General features: G+C 41.4%; 1 protein-coding gene across 4 annotated transcripts in view; it reads right to left on the bottom strand.

Moving 5' to 3' along the window:
- Positions 1-1,185: 1,185 nt before the first annotated feature.
- The window catches only part of LOC137098536 (uncharacterized), a 141,273-nt gene continuing 126,359 nt past the window's right edge, over positions 1,186-16,099 (bottom strand). For all 4 annotated transcript variants that reach the window (XM_067474849.1, XM_067474850.1, XM_067474847.1 and 1 more), the window contains 4 exons: positions 13,501-13,821; positions 11,017-11,224; positions 8,863-9,352; positions 1,186-7,653 (listed from right to left, as the gene is read on the bottom strand). In XM_067474849.1, the coding sequence (XP_067330950.1) occupies positions 6,640-7,653; positions 8,863-9,352; positions 11,017-11,224; positions 13,501-13,821 (2,033 nt within the window). In that variant the 3' untranslated portion in view covers positions 1,186-6,639. The remainder of the gene's footprint in view (positions 7,654-8,862; positions 9,353-11,016; positions 11,225-13,500; positions 13,822-16,099) is intronic.

Below are 16,099 nucleotides of genomic sequence, written 5' to 3'. Positions count from 1 at the left end.
ACCTAGAATGGTGCATTGCAGTGTTGATGCTTGAGGCAGACTGATAAATGCACATATAGGAGTTGTAAATCGATATGAGTGTTGTGTTGGTTACAAGTTGATGTGTTTCATCCGCTTTGAGGTGGTGGCTGGGGGGTGAGGGGGTTAAAGCAAGTCAAAGATGTGTTTTGCCTCCAACTGACTTTGCATCCTCTTTAGATATAGGATGGTTCCTCCATAGAGCGTTAGTCAGCCCCATAAATCTCAAGTATGGAGTTGCATAGACACTGGAATGGCAAAAGCTCTTTCTGCAACATCCTGCACAATCAGCTCTAACCCAATCACAAAAACAGTTTTATGTAATGCAACTGACTTGCATATTAACTGCTAATATGGTTCTCTCTACCCCTTCCCTCTCCCCGTTTCTCTCTCTCTTTCCTGACTTGAGGCGGGTATTATCATTATAATCAAGCAGAGACCCAGCTAACACGATCATTCTCTAAACCATCATGTAGGAATAATCCCCTCCTTCATATTTGATTATTGTAATAAATCTTTTTAACCAGCTATTCAGTCACACAGTGATGGTGCACATCTCCCCGATCCATCATTCAGCCAGGATGAACACTGCAGAATGCAGGAGTGCTTCAAGGGTTGGTAAAGGGCCTTGTATTATTTGGTCGCAGCTGTCAGGTCTGCTCTATTTGCTGCTGCTCTGGAGTTGAAAATGTCTTTTTTCCCCTCTTTTTTTGCTGGCAAACAAACTGAGATTTCCCCTCCCTTCATCTGAAAGCGTGATTGCTCTGGAGAACTCTCCGTCTGTCCTCTATTACTGACCTCACATCCTCTCATCGGGCTGGATCAGACCAGACAAGGTGTTCCTTCATACTGCAGTCAGACACGCACACACACTAACACACACACACACTGTCTGTGATTTCCAAATTTCAAGGGGCCAATTTGACAAGGCACACCCACCTTCTCAAAACAAGACACATGCTCACAAGGTGCACACACATTTGTATGCACTGCACAGCACATCTCTCAACTGCTGTCTCCCTCTGTTTCTTTCTCTTGGAGATGCACATACACACACACGTGTGCGTGCACACACACACATGAAAACAGAAGGCACACACAAGCAGCAGAACTCTGATTATCCAGAAATTCGGGAGACTGCAGAAAGGAGCACAGAGCAGGTCTGACTCATCTCTTTGAAATAGTTGCTTTTTTATTCAAATTTACAAAAAGAAAAAGTACAACTGAAATAAATACACTTTGTTCAGCACGCAATTGTGGAATGGTATCAACATCGTGCAAGAGCAATGAAGTCCGGGGGGGGGGGCACAGAACTGATGGGGTTTATCTATTTGTGACTCTAAAGGTAAGAGGTCATGACCTTCACTGTGTACCATTAAGCTACATATAACATATTAAAATACTAAAGTAGTACTCTTATCCTTTGAATGGAACTCTCCTCTTCAGTATGTAGTTTTTTTTTGACAGAGCACTTGACAAATGGCCTGACAGGACCACTTTTGTCTGCCATCATGTGTTGCTCCCTCTAAGCTAGCTAAAAGAGTGAAAAAGAGCGGTGGAGTGCTGCAGTGACTGCAGGCTTTTATTCTATTTAAAACAACTGATTCAACTAATCACGCTTTTGATTGAACCAATTTGCTGGGCTGAGGAGGTGGGATAATCAGCTCCGTCAAGTGGTTTAGTCTGCGCAGCACTCCACAACTCTGAAATAAGACAAATCAGAATCATCACTTTGATTTCGACCAATCAGCTGGAGCAGAACTTTGCATTAGACCAATCAGCAGAGATGAAACACCTGCAGCCAATCAAGACTGTGGGATAAACCGTATAATTACAATGGCAAGGAAGGTCACCTGGTATATCATGCTTTTTGCTTTCGGTAATGGCTGCCCAAAAACTGGAAATACTGTTATGAAAATTAGGATAACTTTTCTTTTGAAGACAGGGAGACTTAGAAAGTTGGCACATTCCACGTAAATGCGAAGGGAAAATATTACCCAGATTATGCATTGACAAAGCAACACATTAGTATTTTTTACAACAACACTTCTATTATCAAAATAATTCCAAGTTCTTCGGCAGTCATTTATGTTGTACCACTGATATCCACTGATAAGTTCTAACAATAATTTCAATGAACTGTAATAAAACTGAACACAACAAGCACATTTCTGAAAACGTGGAATATGCGAACAATACTACAATAGTCAGAAAACTCTCTTTGTTGCTTACATCACAGATTTAATGACAATCTGTCTTTGTAGAGTCTGTACTGCTTAGATAAACACTACAAGGGGTCAATCAGCTGTTTGGATAATCATACAGTATGTGATAAAAAAGCTGAACAGCTAATTTTAGTTTAACTTGTTTAAAAGATGTCTTATTGTCCACCATCAACGTACACATATTAGAGCCAACACTAAATCTTCTTTACCATCGTTTGGTTAATAGTCAGTCTGCAGCCTGGATTCCACTTATGCGATTCCACAGACCTCTGTTGTTGTCAAAAAAAGCCAGACACACGGCTCTGCTAAGTGAAATGTTTCTTAATTTGATAACTAGTGACTTTTCTATTTTTAAGAAATGCCGCACCGAATGCTCTGATTCGGTGCTTAGTTTTTTTTCGGTGAACTGCGCAGAATCTAAAGAGTGAGAACAATGTTTGAAGAAGAAACACATCACCCAGTGGAGTGGCTTAGGTGTTTTTAAAAGTTTTGGGACAACAACAGGAGTCTATGGCACCAACTTGTGGCGATGGTGGATAATAATGTTAATTTAGAAAATGACCAAACTTAGCCATTAAGAAGTTGTTAATTCTTTCTCTGTCTGCTGATTATTACTGATAACTGAGAAATAGTGGCAAAAACTTAAGAAATAAGTCTCAGTATTTTAATAAAAAAGACCTGACCTTCACAGTTGGCGCACAGTTTATTACCATGGGATGTTTTAAAACGCATTTGCTGTTGTCATTTTGGATTACACTTACATAGTTGATGGAAGGTTTAGCTAGCTTTAGGGTGTTGAGGTATTGTTCATCAGGGAAAACTGATCGAAACTGGGAGTCCCCCTGAGGTTCTGCACCCCCCCACACACACTCCTCTCCACTTTTTGTGCAGTATTTGTACATTAGTCCTGACGCCATCCAGTATGCACAGTGGCACTGTATGGACAAACCAGTGGCTCAGGTGCTGTAAAGGGTACAGAGGTGTATATGGGTTTCCCAGCAGCAGACCTTGACAACAAGATTATGGTGGACCAAAGAGCTGGACACTAGCAAAGATGGCAGCTTGACTTATATGTGGGGGCTTAACAGTGAACCTGTGATAAAGGCTGACATTTGTGGCAAACCAAAGACGTCCACATTCAGGTTAGGGTATGTGGCAAAATTCCCCCTCTGGAGGCACAAAATCTGCTTTTCAAACAAATTCAACACTTAAATGTGCTTAAATGTGAGGTTATTATTCCAAAAAATTAAAAAAAATGACTGTACTTGAGCATCAAGTGCATAAAGCACTCAAGGTAAACCAAATGTAATATAAAATAGTATTTTGGTTTTATTCTTTGAAATGCACAGAAAATGAAAAGTGATGAAAAACCACTTGTCTGTACTTATATTTAAAAAATTTGATTCTTAAATTAAGAGTTTTTTTCTCCATAACTCTCGCAGTGCTACACTAATGACAGAAATTTATCACAAATTCCATTTTAGTGCATTACTCTACTTTTGCAGAATAATAATCCATATCTTAGGGAAAATACAGATTTTTTTTTGTTGTATGCCCATAGGGGGAATTTCTCCTCACTCCACTGGATTTTCATCAAATCGGTTCCTCGCTGGGACAAGCTGGCTTTCAGGCTGTCTGAAACTAATACTTTGCACAACAAACTTCTGCCAGAGGCCACATGTATAATTGAATCCTTGGCGTGTCCAGCTACCACAAAACAAACCCCGACCTGTTCACTTAGTACACAGATGTCGAATACATGGTGGTGTTTTCATTTCAGGAGGCTATAAAGTCCAGCTCAGTAAATCCATTTCTAATCTACAGTACATACAGATAGTCCGGTGCTCCATTTGGACATGTAAATTCTGTTTTAGTTTTTTTTTTTTTTTTACTTATTTTTAATTTTATATACTCTGTTTAAGCAATAATATTTAGTGTTATTTACATTTGAAATGTTTTTACATACAGTTAAACATTGTATCTTTTTGTGTAACTGACATCTTATAAAACAACTGTAATCTTTGACATTATTTATTATCTATTCTTGAACATCACACAGTATAAAAGTGCATTCCAGTTGAAAACTCCAACTCATTTGCATCCTGACCTTTAACAAGAACAAAAAACCTGTCATGGGGAAGTCTCTGCAGTGTGGCTCCCCTGTAATTTTCTTACAGATCTGTGGAAACTTTTATTTGGGTTACTAGTGTTCAAAGTGGGAACTGATAGCCATTTTTTTGTTATTGTTTTTGAAAGTCATGCATACATTGTCCTTAACACAGGGGGGGTGTCTATGCATAAAAAATAGGAAACTTACATAAAAACATTAAATAATAGAGCCATCATTACTCCGTGTTGTAGATGGATGTTTTGCTTTTACTGAAGTACAATCAAAGACTTCTGGTGTTTATCTGTTCTTTTGTGTGTGTTTGTATGTCAATGTGTGTGTGTGTGTGTGTGTGTGTGAGTGAGTGTGTTAAAGAGAATATCTGTAAACATACCAACACTCATCTACAAAAACCTGGGGTGATGAGAAGGGGAATCACACCCCTAAATCATTTAAAATGTTCACAATCTCAGTTTTTTCCTTGTGGCTTGAGACTAGGGAGAATCTTTTGCAGGATTTAAATGATTCATCATTTTCATTTGGAATGAAGTGGCGAACTGAATAATTCACTTTTCTGCCACTGCAAATGGAATACAAAGTAACAGTTTCTATACAATCATTTGACCATTTCTGTCTCTATACATTGTCCCCCTGTCGTATTCACTTTATAGTTAAATATACACCGATCAGCCACAACATCAAACCACAGTTTAATATCATGTAGGTTCACATCTGCGAGGTGGGGCCTCTATGGATCACACTTGTTTTTCCAGCCCATCGAACAGATACTCGATCGGATTGAAGCCAAGGCAGCCTCAAATTCGTTGTCATGTCCCTCAAACCGTTCATTGGCAATTGTTGCCCTGTGGCAGGGCCCATATTCTGCTAAAAGAGGCCACTGCCATCAGGGATTTCTTTTCCAATCAAGGGGTGTGCACAGTCCACAGTAGTGTTTAGGTAGGTGGTACATCCACATTAGTGCCAGGACAGAAGTGTTTCCCATCAGAACATTAGCCAGAGCCTCCCACTGTCTCCACTGGATTTCCTTCTTCCCATAGTGCATGTCTTCCACAGGTAAATGAATCACACAGAGACATCATGAGGTCGTGGTGGCGTTGCCAGGTCCACAGGATGACAACACGATTCAGTTTGAGATACTCTCTTGCTCCACGCTCAGGTTCTAACTGGACATTGCAGGTGTTGTCAACAGTGGACACAATGACTGTCAGCAAGTGCACTGTGAAACCAAGCTGTGATGGACTGTGTGTTTTGACATCTGTCAGTCAGTGCCAGCGTCACATCAACCAAGACTTGGTCCTGTTGCCAGTCCATGGACTGTCCTTCCGTGGATTATTTTGCAGATGGGAACATCCCAAAAGACCTGCAATCTTGGAGATGCTCTGCCCAAGTTGTCCAGCCATCACAATTTGGCCCTTGTCAAAGTCAGTGAGATCCTGACGTTGCCCGTTTCTCCTGCTTGAAACACGTCAACTTTATGAACTGGCTGTTCTCCTGCTGCTTAGTAAATCCCACCCCTTGACAGGTGCTGTCATTATGAGATAATCAGTGTTGTTCACTTCAGCTGTCAGTGGTTTTAATGTTGTGGCTGATTTGTGTCTATCGCATCAACCTAGATTTAACGTTTCACTCCTGCACATTGTCCGAAACTTTGCAGCATAAGAACCATCAGTCAATGGGCTCATCTTTAAATTGTCGTGTCGTCATGATTTATCCCTGGTAAAATTCCTCCCTCTTTGTTAAATATGCACACAGAAACACTCGCATCCAAGTGCGTATATGCACTTTTTCTTGCATATCCATGTACCTCACACACAAACACACATGCAGACGCAAAGAACAGACAGACACACACAACGAACAATGTCTTCCTTCTTGTTTCCTGCTGTTTCTCATTCCATACATGAAAGTTGAATTAAATCGAGTCTTGGATGTTTGGGTTGTTTTTCTTTGTCCAAAGCGTTTAACAAATTGTTGCTGCCCCGAGCAGAAGCAGCCTCTGCATTGTCTCAGTATCTGTGCTCAACCATATCAGCGTTTCAACACTTATTGCTTTAAATTACATCAATCACTCCCTCCCCTGCCCTCGCATTCTCCATCCTCCCTAGGCTCATTTTTCTCTGTCTCTTTTTATTACTTTGCCTCTTCATCTTTCTCCCCTTTAACTTCTCTTCACATTATTCTAGTTCTGGTTGCCTTTTCATCACCCTCCCATTCCCTCTCTTCCTTTCTTACCCCCTTTGCCCCTATTTGTTTCATTTTTATCCTTCCTCAGTCATTCGCCTCTTCTCCAGCATGCTCCTCTCCAACTCTTTTCTCTTTTCTTTCTACCTCTTTCTTCTCCATTTCTTTTTTGGCACCCTCTTCAACCTTTTCCTTCTCTTCTCGCTCTTTTTCACGTTCTTTGAAGAGTTGGGCTAATTTCTTAAACTGGGGACCCCACTCCTCTAGTCCTGCACCCCAATCCTCCTTCTCTGTATCCTTCTCTCCTTCGCTCTCAAGTGAGCTGAGGGATCCAGCCCTGGACCCGGAGCCCTCTAGGCCGTACACCTGCACCGAGTCATACGGTGGCTGCGAGGGATCAAAAGTGACCTGTGCAAGTCGCAGACGTAGGAACTCACCGACCCTCAGTGCCAAGGAAGGACCCCCAGGCCCCAGTGCTCCTCTGGAGGCCTCTATTCCTGGAACCCAGCTAGCCCCAAAGCCCATCACTCCTCCATACGTTGCCCGAGGCTGCCCTGGGAAGGGCAAAAGCTGTGGGGTCATATCCCTTCTCCCTAAAACATACCCCCCAAGACCCACCCGATCACGCCAGTCCCCAATAAAGCCTGTTTCTGGGTAGACAGATGGAGTTCCGCTCAATGATATACCTCCACCCTCCCTGTCTGGCCTCACCACCACAAAGTTGCTCCCCATCTCCAACCCTCCTCTTCCCAAGCTGCCGGGGTAATCCCTCTGTCCAGATACCTCCCCCTGCAGCACAGTGGCATAGTTGCGTCCAGTGCCAGGTTGCTGGTGTCCATCTGTGGAGGTTCCTCCACTTCCATTTGCACCTCCGTTTCCCCCTCCTCCACTGCCTCCTCCACCGCCACCACTGGAATCAGACTCAGCCTGGCTGGAGCTTGTGAGTTTCGGGGACAAGCCAACATGGGAAGCCCTGCGTCCCACCATGGGCAGAGTGGCTGAGTCGCACACCCAGCCTCCACCCCCATGGCCCTGTCCAATCACAGAGCCTGATCGTGTCATGACAAGATTATGATCCCTGGGTAATGTCTCCGACTGCACCTGAAGGGAACGTAGGTGAGGACGAGTGGTTTCAGTTCGGGGCTGGGGTAAGTTTTGTTAGGTTTGGTTACAGCAACACAAAATGGAATGACAACAAAGTAGGAGGGATAATTTAATAGGAGGCATAATAATAATAAAGGCCAAAGAACGGGGGAGTGTGATGACAAAAGTGTCAAAATGGAAGAAATTCAGGAGATGGTGATGATAAAAATGATTCAGAGGAAGGAGAAGCAGACATAGATCAGAGTGGAAGAAAAGCAGAGTTGGAAGAAGCCATAGATATTAATTGAACACTAGAATGAGCTAACACTGCACTGTGAGAGGGAGATGGAGAGGGAAGTGATCGAAAGATAAAATATTTGGAAATTAAATAAAAGAAGGGCCAGAGAGCCTTGGTATGGCCTAATACATAAAACAAAACATAGAAAAGATAATGAACAGCAGGATATAAATGTGCTGATGTGTTTGAAATATTATCTTCCCCCATAATTGTCCTGCTACTGTGCAGAGTCTTAAAACAGTACTGTGGTGCAGTAATGTAGCACATCAGGTTGAATAAAAATTGTTTTATATTTGCCTAATTACTTTCTTTTTACTTGTTTGCTTATTTAATTGAATAATTAAGTCATTCATTCAACTTTAATGCTTTCTCCAATGGAGCCATCTATCATTAATCAAGTCACTTATTCATATTTAATTAATTATTCATTGCATCTTTCACATTTTCCTCATCCTAAAACATTTAGCCAACCATCCATCAATATGTTAAACTGTGTTGGAACACTGGACTTATTCATATGGCAGATTCACATTAAATGAATTATTATTTGCTTTATTTGCTGTTGATTTAGGGATGAAAGTAAACCATTGCCAATAACCACAATATACTTTTTTTAACCTTGCATCCCCCATCATCTCTCTAAAGACCTCGTAGAATGAGTCATAGAATAATATAATTCTCAGAAATAAGAGACGAACAATAGTGGCTTCTCTTTAGTTTTTCTACACAGTACAATTGCAACTGCAATACAAGAATTTCACTGGCTCTTTTCATAGAGGCCAGTGCATTTGGGATCGGAGATTCAATTAGTTAAACTCTGGCTATGAAATCTTATGGTCAACAGAGCTATCTTTACTGAAACAAATGCTAGGGGGAAATTTGTGCATTTGGTACATTTGATGTGAAAGTGGAGTGAATGTAATCCTTACCCAGTCCACGTCTTGAGTGTTGTTCACTTTGTCATCATTGCTCCCCTCCGTGCAGTTGCTTGCAGTTCCTGTCCCTCCGCCTCTCTCCTGGCTGTCACTGGTCCTCGGCGTTCCCCCATCTGACGTGCTAACCCCACTCTGGGGGGCAGTCCCGTCACGACTTCCCGTGCGACTGCCAGTTCGGCTTCCTGTGCTGAGTTCTGTCGGAGCTATGTACACCGCCCCGGACTCCATTGGCCCAACCATGGCCCCTTGGTTCTGAATGACCAAGGAGTGATCCGGCTGGCCTCCAGGGAAACGGTATCCTAACTCTGCCAAGCTTGGTTCAAATGTTGCCCCCTGCGCGCGGCGTAGAACAGGGAGTGTGTGACTGCTGTAGCAGAGACGACCATAGAGAGGTCCTGCTGGACCTGAATAGTTGGTATCCACACCTGGGTTTTGAGCCCAGCTATAGGTCCGAGCTTTGTCTTGGCCACGATGAGTGTAACGTCTGTAGGACATATAGGAAAAAAAATCACTTAACTTTGTTAAATTAGGTTGATGTGACACTTTTTGAAACTTCATTTGACAACAGGCAGTGGAGAGAGACAAGGAATAAAGAATCTGGTACGACTCAGACAGTTACATTGTCAATAACTTGCTGGCACACTACATAAGATCATCTTTGGTTAGTGTGAAAGTATTTTTGAGATCATGGTTTGTGATTGTGTTGTACATAATTGTCTTGAAGGATCAACTAAGAAAATAAAAATCTTATGTTTTTTCCATCTTAGCCTGCAAGTGTTGCAGCACAGCATGCTTTACAATGCAGGTTTTACAGTACAGCATTCTGCAGGATAGAAAAGTGAAATTTAGAGTGTTGAATGTAAAAAAACTAGGCACTGGCCAGTGATTCTGAGTTTAGATACTCAGGTTGGCAAAATATATAGATTAAATTCTGTGTACCACACATTCAGCTAGCAGCTTCTCAATATTAGCCCGACCTGCCCACTGCATTTAGTGGTGAAAATTACAAATGTCACACTGCTACACAACCTCATGGGATAAACAGTAAGTTCTTCTGTAGCTCTGGAAAATCCAGAAGAGTGATACATCTTCATTTTAAACTATTCTGTCTGTTTTAGAAGCCACTTTCTTTAATTTCATTTCTACAATTTATTTATAAACGTAATATTTCTTAAACAGAATTTGTATTAAACAGTTGGGAAATGTTAAAAATGGGTATTTGGGATTTTTCTTTAGTTCCACTTTTATTGTAGACATTGTTTTAAAAGGTTAAACTGATATAGCTACTGTCGGTATATCTTATGATTTAGCCCCTAGTATGAAGAATCAATTCCAAACTGTAATAAATGTAATGTAACCCGCCGTGTCAAAGCAAAATACCAGAAAAAAACATCATGATTACTTCTTCAGACTTAAGAAAACTCCCTCCAAAGCCACAGATAACATTAAATTGCTGTTACTTCATGACAAGCAAACAGAAATTTACGTGTCTCTTACGATGCAACACAACAGAACCACAAGCAAAATCTTCAAAGTTACCATACAGTGTAACTACCCACTCCTCTGTGAGACACTGTCAACAAAAATAAAGCAATAAAAGACTCACAAAGGTAGTATTTATTGCAGGAATATTGCAATAGATTGCATTAGATTTAGACATTTTTTCATGTTGTTGTGTCCACTTCCATATATTGTGAGAAGCAATTTTCGATAAACTCAAGTCAGCCTTTGTACTTGTTTATAGCTGCTCCATATGGCTGGCATGAATTCATTGGAGCTAATTATTAGACCAAAGGCAATAACAGTGTTTCATAGAAACATCAAAGGGGGGTGCAAACAAGTCTCTGATGTAGCAAAACAGAAATGACTTTACAAAATGAGCACAACAAAGTGGTCTCTCAAGACTACAAAGCTTGATCGCCTTCTGTCTCAATATTTTGATCGATGACTGATTATGACCTGGGAGTTACAGCTCGATCACTTACTTAAGTGGACCAATTAGATGCTGGATAGAGATGAAAGGTTTCACACTTAAGACGTAGAACACTTTCCTTTCTGTCATGAGGTTTGATGTAATTACACAACAAGTGTTATGTTTGCTTCACCACATTTGAAGAACTCTTTCACACGCTCCCTCCGCCTGCTTACATATTTCTGCTGTCCAATGTGCGGTAGCCACGTGAGCGAGAGCTATGAGGAGCGCTCTGGAGGGCTGCGATGTCAAAGGCAGCCGTGTCGGCTTCGCCTCCGCCTTCGTCGTCATACGTTATGATGTTCTCTCGTACGTCGTCCTCCTCCAGCGGTGACAGGGAGTCGCGCTTCTGACGGCGGAGTGACAGTGACAGGGCACTCACCGCTGTAGAAAGAGGTGGCAGTGGGAATAGGAGATATTGAGGCAAAGGAGAGAAATTGGAAAAAGAATGATGAACAGGAGCGAAAGGGGGCAGAAGTCACACGGGAAATAAAAGTGGAAGGGGTAGAGTAGAGAGTGAGCAAGGAAGAAAAATTCAGGCAGACAAAGAGGTGAGATACAAAGAGACAAATGAATACAGAAGAGGTGCTGGGTTAGAAGGCTGCTATATGATATCAGCAGGCTGCATGCCTCTGCTATGTAATTGACTTTAAGCTTCTGCCAGACAAATGGACGCTTTATTCTCTTATGACTCCACAACCCTTATTCCATATTCCCAAAGCAGAGAGCTACACTTGACCCCTGGTCTCTGGGCAAAGCACCAAGCTGTGGCAGCTCTTTAACAGTTGTCCAACAAGCCTACCTGTGATAAAATTCACCTGGAAAGATGGATCGGGTTTGCTAATGTACTGCACTATTTAAAAAGAATCTGTTTGTAAAACACCCATAACGTGATGAATATTAGACTTGAATGAAGTTAACACAGGTAACTGAAGTATATAGAGATCACAACTCCAAACATTTTGGATAAGCTTGGCAAATGCCACAAACATACATTTTCATAAAAAGTGCTGTAATTTATGAAACAATGAATATTTGGTTTCACACAGAAATGAACCGAAGGTTTTTAATTTCTAGCGGCCCGAACACATTTTGTCTGTTAACATTTGCTAAGGAATGATTTTAACTGTAGCTATTTTATTGTATAGTACTATATAAGTGCATAATGGTATTATCGTCTTCTGAAATTCCACAGTGGAACAACAAATGTAGAGTAGTGTAAATGGTTCTGTAAAGAAATAATGCTTCACATTTTGTCAATTAAAAAAAATACCAATGTCATTAAACCCTATGCTCCCTGTTTTCTGATCTAAAAAAAACCCACCATCCTCCAAACAACAAAGATTCTTATGAGAGCTCCATGCAACCATCTTGGCATGTGGAGAAATCCAAGCCTTGACAGATCTTTGGTGACTATTTATGGTTGCTAGGCTATGACTGAACAATGAGGATGGACAAAGAATTTAAGGAAACAGCCAATTATACTGCATCCAATCTGAAATAATTCTGCTAGTGTGTTTTAACATGCTTATATACTGGGCATGTGAATGTGCTTGTGTCTCTGTATGGAAGTGCCATAGGTGGTTAATCTGCTGCAATAAGTAAATGGAGGTTGTATTATATATATTTTTTTTCCATGGAACTAATCCAGTGATCTGTGAAAGGAGTGTGGAGACTCTAATCTGTCGTAACAGTTTCATGATGTACGTGTATTTCTCCCCTGATGGGAGCCTGTAACCACATGGCATGAGTAGTTACCAAATGGCTTGATCCACCTTATGTAAGCCAAGCCCCTTAGTAATAACCAGATGGGATCCTGATGGAACTATTGTCTGAGCTTCTGTAAGAACATTTGGTATCTTGTAGTAGGCCCAGTTACACTGTTTAGAATTAGCACAAGCCTCTTACAGGAGAAGAAATTAGAAAATTGTGAAAAAAAAATATTTTAAAGCTGTGAAGCTGTTAAACTACTTCTTCTAAGTCTGTGTGTTATAGTTTGTGCCCTTGTCACTTGGGAACTAAATTGTAAACTCCACCAAAAGCTACTCTGCATGATCACCTTCACGCCATGTTGCGTTCCTTTCTTGATTGAACTGATCTCTTCCAGAATGATAATGCCCCTATCAACAAAGCATGAGTGGTGATCCAACAGGCTGAGTAGAAATGACAATGATGCTGGCCATGAGCCAATGCCTTCTCAGCACCTCGACATTATCCAATTGAGCATTTGAGAGTTTCTGCAAAGGTGGCGGTGACATTTTATTACGCTGCTATCAAAAACCGGAGGGCCCAGATAATCACTCTGAATTGTTATTTTAGTAGTGATTAGCACTGACCTTGCCAGAGGAGATAACTGGACCAAAATTGCGAGGAAAAGTAAACCCCGTTATTGAGCAGCTGTGACTAAGAGAAATATTGACGCTGCTGCTTCCATTATTTTCATATGCAGATTAAGCATCCAGGGATGTAGTGGAGGGTAAACAGCCATAAGCAATATTTACTCATCTTTTTATTTGTAGATTAGCATTAAACTCTACTTCACGGGCAATCAATCTTACTGATTTAACTTCACTGTAAGTGCTGTAGTAAAACATGTAAGTTGTAAAAAAAGGACAGAATCACAGTTTAACTTTATAAATTCTACATAACAAAGTATTTACCAAGAAGTGTGGTGACGCAGGCCAGGATAGCCAGCAGGGCGGCAGTGCTGAGCCCAGGAGAAGGCAGCGTGGACTGCTGAGGGAGACACACTGCCTCTCTTTCCCAGTCCCACTCGCCCTCTATCTGTTTGTCTTTCTCTTTCTCCCCGGCCCGTGCGCCTCCTCTCAGGCAGGGACAGATGGACACAGTGACCGTCCCAGTGCTGGTGAGGCCTGATGTCCCGTCCCTCAGGACCAGAGGCACGTAGAGCGTCAGGGTGGAAGATGAAGAGCGGGACAGGGGCTGGAGCTGGGACACCAGCACCAGGCTGGCTGTAGGGCCTGGAAGGGGACAGACAGGCAGAAAAAGTTTTCTCCAATGTTTAACACATTGTGAAACTTTTACTTTTTTTCTGTTCTGAAAAGCAAAAGCAGTTTGCATTCTGGAAATTAAAATGACTGTGCTCATGTTTGCAAATGTGGGATTCCACCCAAGTGGGAATTAAATTATACAACAAAGGAATAAAGAAGGCTTTTATTTTTATTATTACAATTTCTTTCACACATCCTATAACTGGAAAAACTTTACCACCACTAAAGCTACTGTAGCGGCTGTTACTGATTAACAAACTACTATTGTATTCGGGTGTGCATATAACTTTTGTAGTTGTCAAAGGAGCACCAGGACGTGTTTGTTGGTATTCAAACTGTTCATGACGCCGCCAGCCAACATGTTGTCATTAGCACTACTCTCCTGACTGCTCTCCTTGCTGTATGCCTTTGCTTCAAACAAAGTGGATGATGATGTAGGCCTACACCTTTCTCCCTCACTGACTCTGCGATGAGATGAGTGCATTCATAAGTCAAAGCTGCTTTTGGATCAAAAGTCTCTGTTGTCATTTTGGACAAGTCCTTGTGCATCAGGAATAAACGGCGTGGATCCTACATGCAGCACTGCTCAAGGGTAAAAGACAACAGAAAAACACTGTGAAGGCTGGAGTAACTATCTGAATTGCTTGTCTTCACTATGTTGACCAAGTCATACACATTTGAAGCTGTCAGACGTTTTCCTGTCTGTTTTAATCCCATCCATCATTTCTGAAGCATGCTGCTGACAGCTGTGCTGCCTGGCTCTGTGGAGGTTCTGTATTTCATGGGGCCAATTTGATGGATCAAAAATTAAAAACTGATCATATGGCTTGAGAGAGTTATTCTGTAAAACTCATGAATTAAACCACTCACTGCGGCAACTTTGTCCCTGTCAGCATCATTTGGGACAGTCTCATTCCTGCACTTTCCTTCACTGTTATGCATAAGTGTCCAATTGTTACCATGAGCACATCTTTGCAATCATCAATAATCATCTTCTCTTGCTCGAACCTGAGAGAGGTGTGCTGTAAAAACATTCAAAATGCTCTTTGTAGCTATGCTTTCGTTTTTTAACAGGTTCTCCTGCCTCCAGGCAGACCATCGGATATTTGGAAACTTTCCTAACTTCACAAAGACAATGTCATCCTATTCACGTAACTATTTTAGCTGTTCTGTTTCTTGTTGTGGCCCCTTTCTCTAAATAAAATCTCAAGAGCTCGACAACTGAGCAAATAAACATGTCACAGTAAGGGGCCATGCGACTGGCTGATTTAGCACAGTTCTCGAGGGCGTGGGTGGTCCACAAAGGGAATCCCTTGTCACCATATGACGTAATGTGAAAAAAATGCCCTGTAAACTCCAACGTTGGCTGCAGCTCTGCTGTGCACACTGAGACTAGCTTTATGTTGCATTGTTGCTTTAAGCCACAATCATGGAAAGATTGCACAAGCGTATCCACTAGGTCCTACATCGTTAGATTTACACCCAGATTAATTAATCAGAAGAAATCTGTGTTAAACTCCCTGCTACAGTTGCTGACATGATGTACACAATTTCAAGCTCCATTTTAGTTATGTCCTTCACACAGTTCTGAACTAATTATCTGTGCAATGCTCTGCATGAGGCACTCCCAATGTTTACAAGTGTAGTAACCTCTTCATATGAGTACATAGGACATGCATGCTTGCTTTGTGGAAGGCCAGAGGAAAAACATTACACAGTGCTTGATGCTGTTCTTCACTGAATTTATCCTCTACTTGTCAAGTGGGCAGCTAGATTAGCTTTCCCGACTGTGCTTGTTATCAACAGTTTGCACAATATTTATGTTTTCTTTACTCTTCTTATGCTTTTCTAAAGCTGGGTGACTAAAATGTATTATCCCCAAGTAAAAGGTGATATTTTATCAGCTAGATTTGGATTTTCACAGCAGAGTTTGCATCACATCTCTGCGTTCATTGTTGGTTTGGAGCCATAGCACCTCCTGCAAGAGATTTTTCACAAACGCTCACTTCTTGTATTCAGGCACAGTCTGGTGTTTTTTTTTTGTTTTTGTTTTTTTTTTTTGCAGTTGGTGGAATAATGAAGTAACTACTCAATGAATTATTATAATTATTATTATTATTATGTGCCTTGTATCTTGGACATTTTGCTGAATTTATAAGAATCCTGAAAACAGAGGACCATGAATGAGCTAACAGTAATGAAGCCAACAAAAAAACCTACATGACGAATGCAATATTTTACACAACTA

Source organism: Channa argus, chromosome 14 (genome assembly GCF_033026475.1).
Source record: "Channa argus isolate prfri chromosome 14, Channa argus male v1.0, whole genome shotgun sequence".
Lineage (NCBI taxonomy): Eukaryota > Metazoa > Chordata > Actinopteri > Anabantiformes > Channidae > Channa > Channa argus.
The sequence above is the reverse complement of the archived record's forward strand: the minus strand, read 5'-3'. Positions and strand labels throughout refer to the sequence as shown.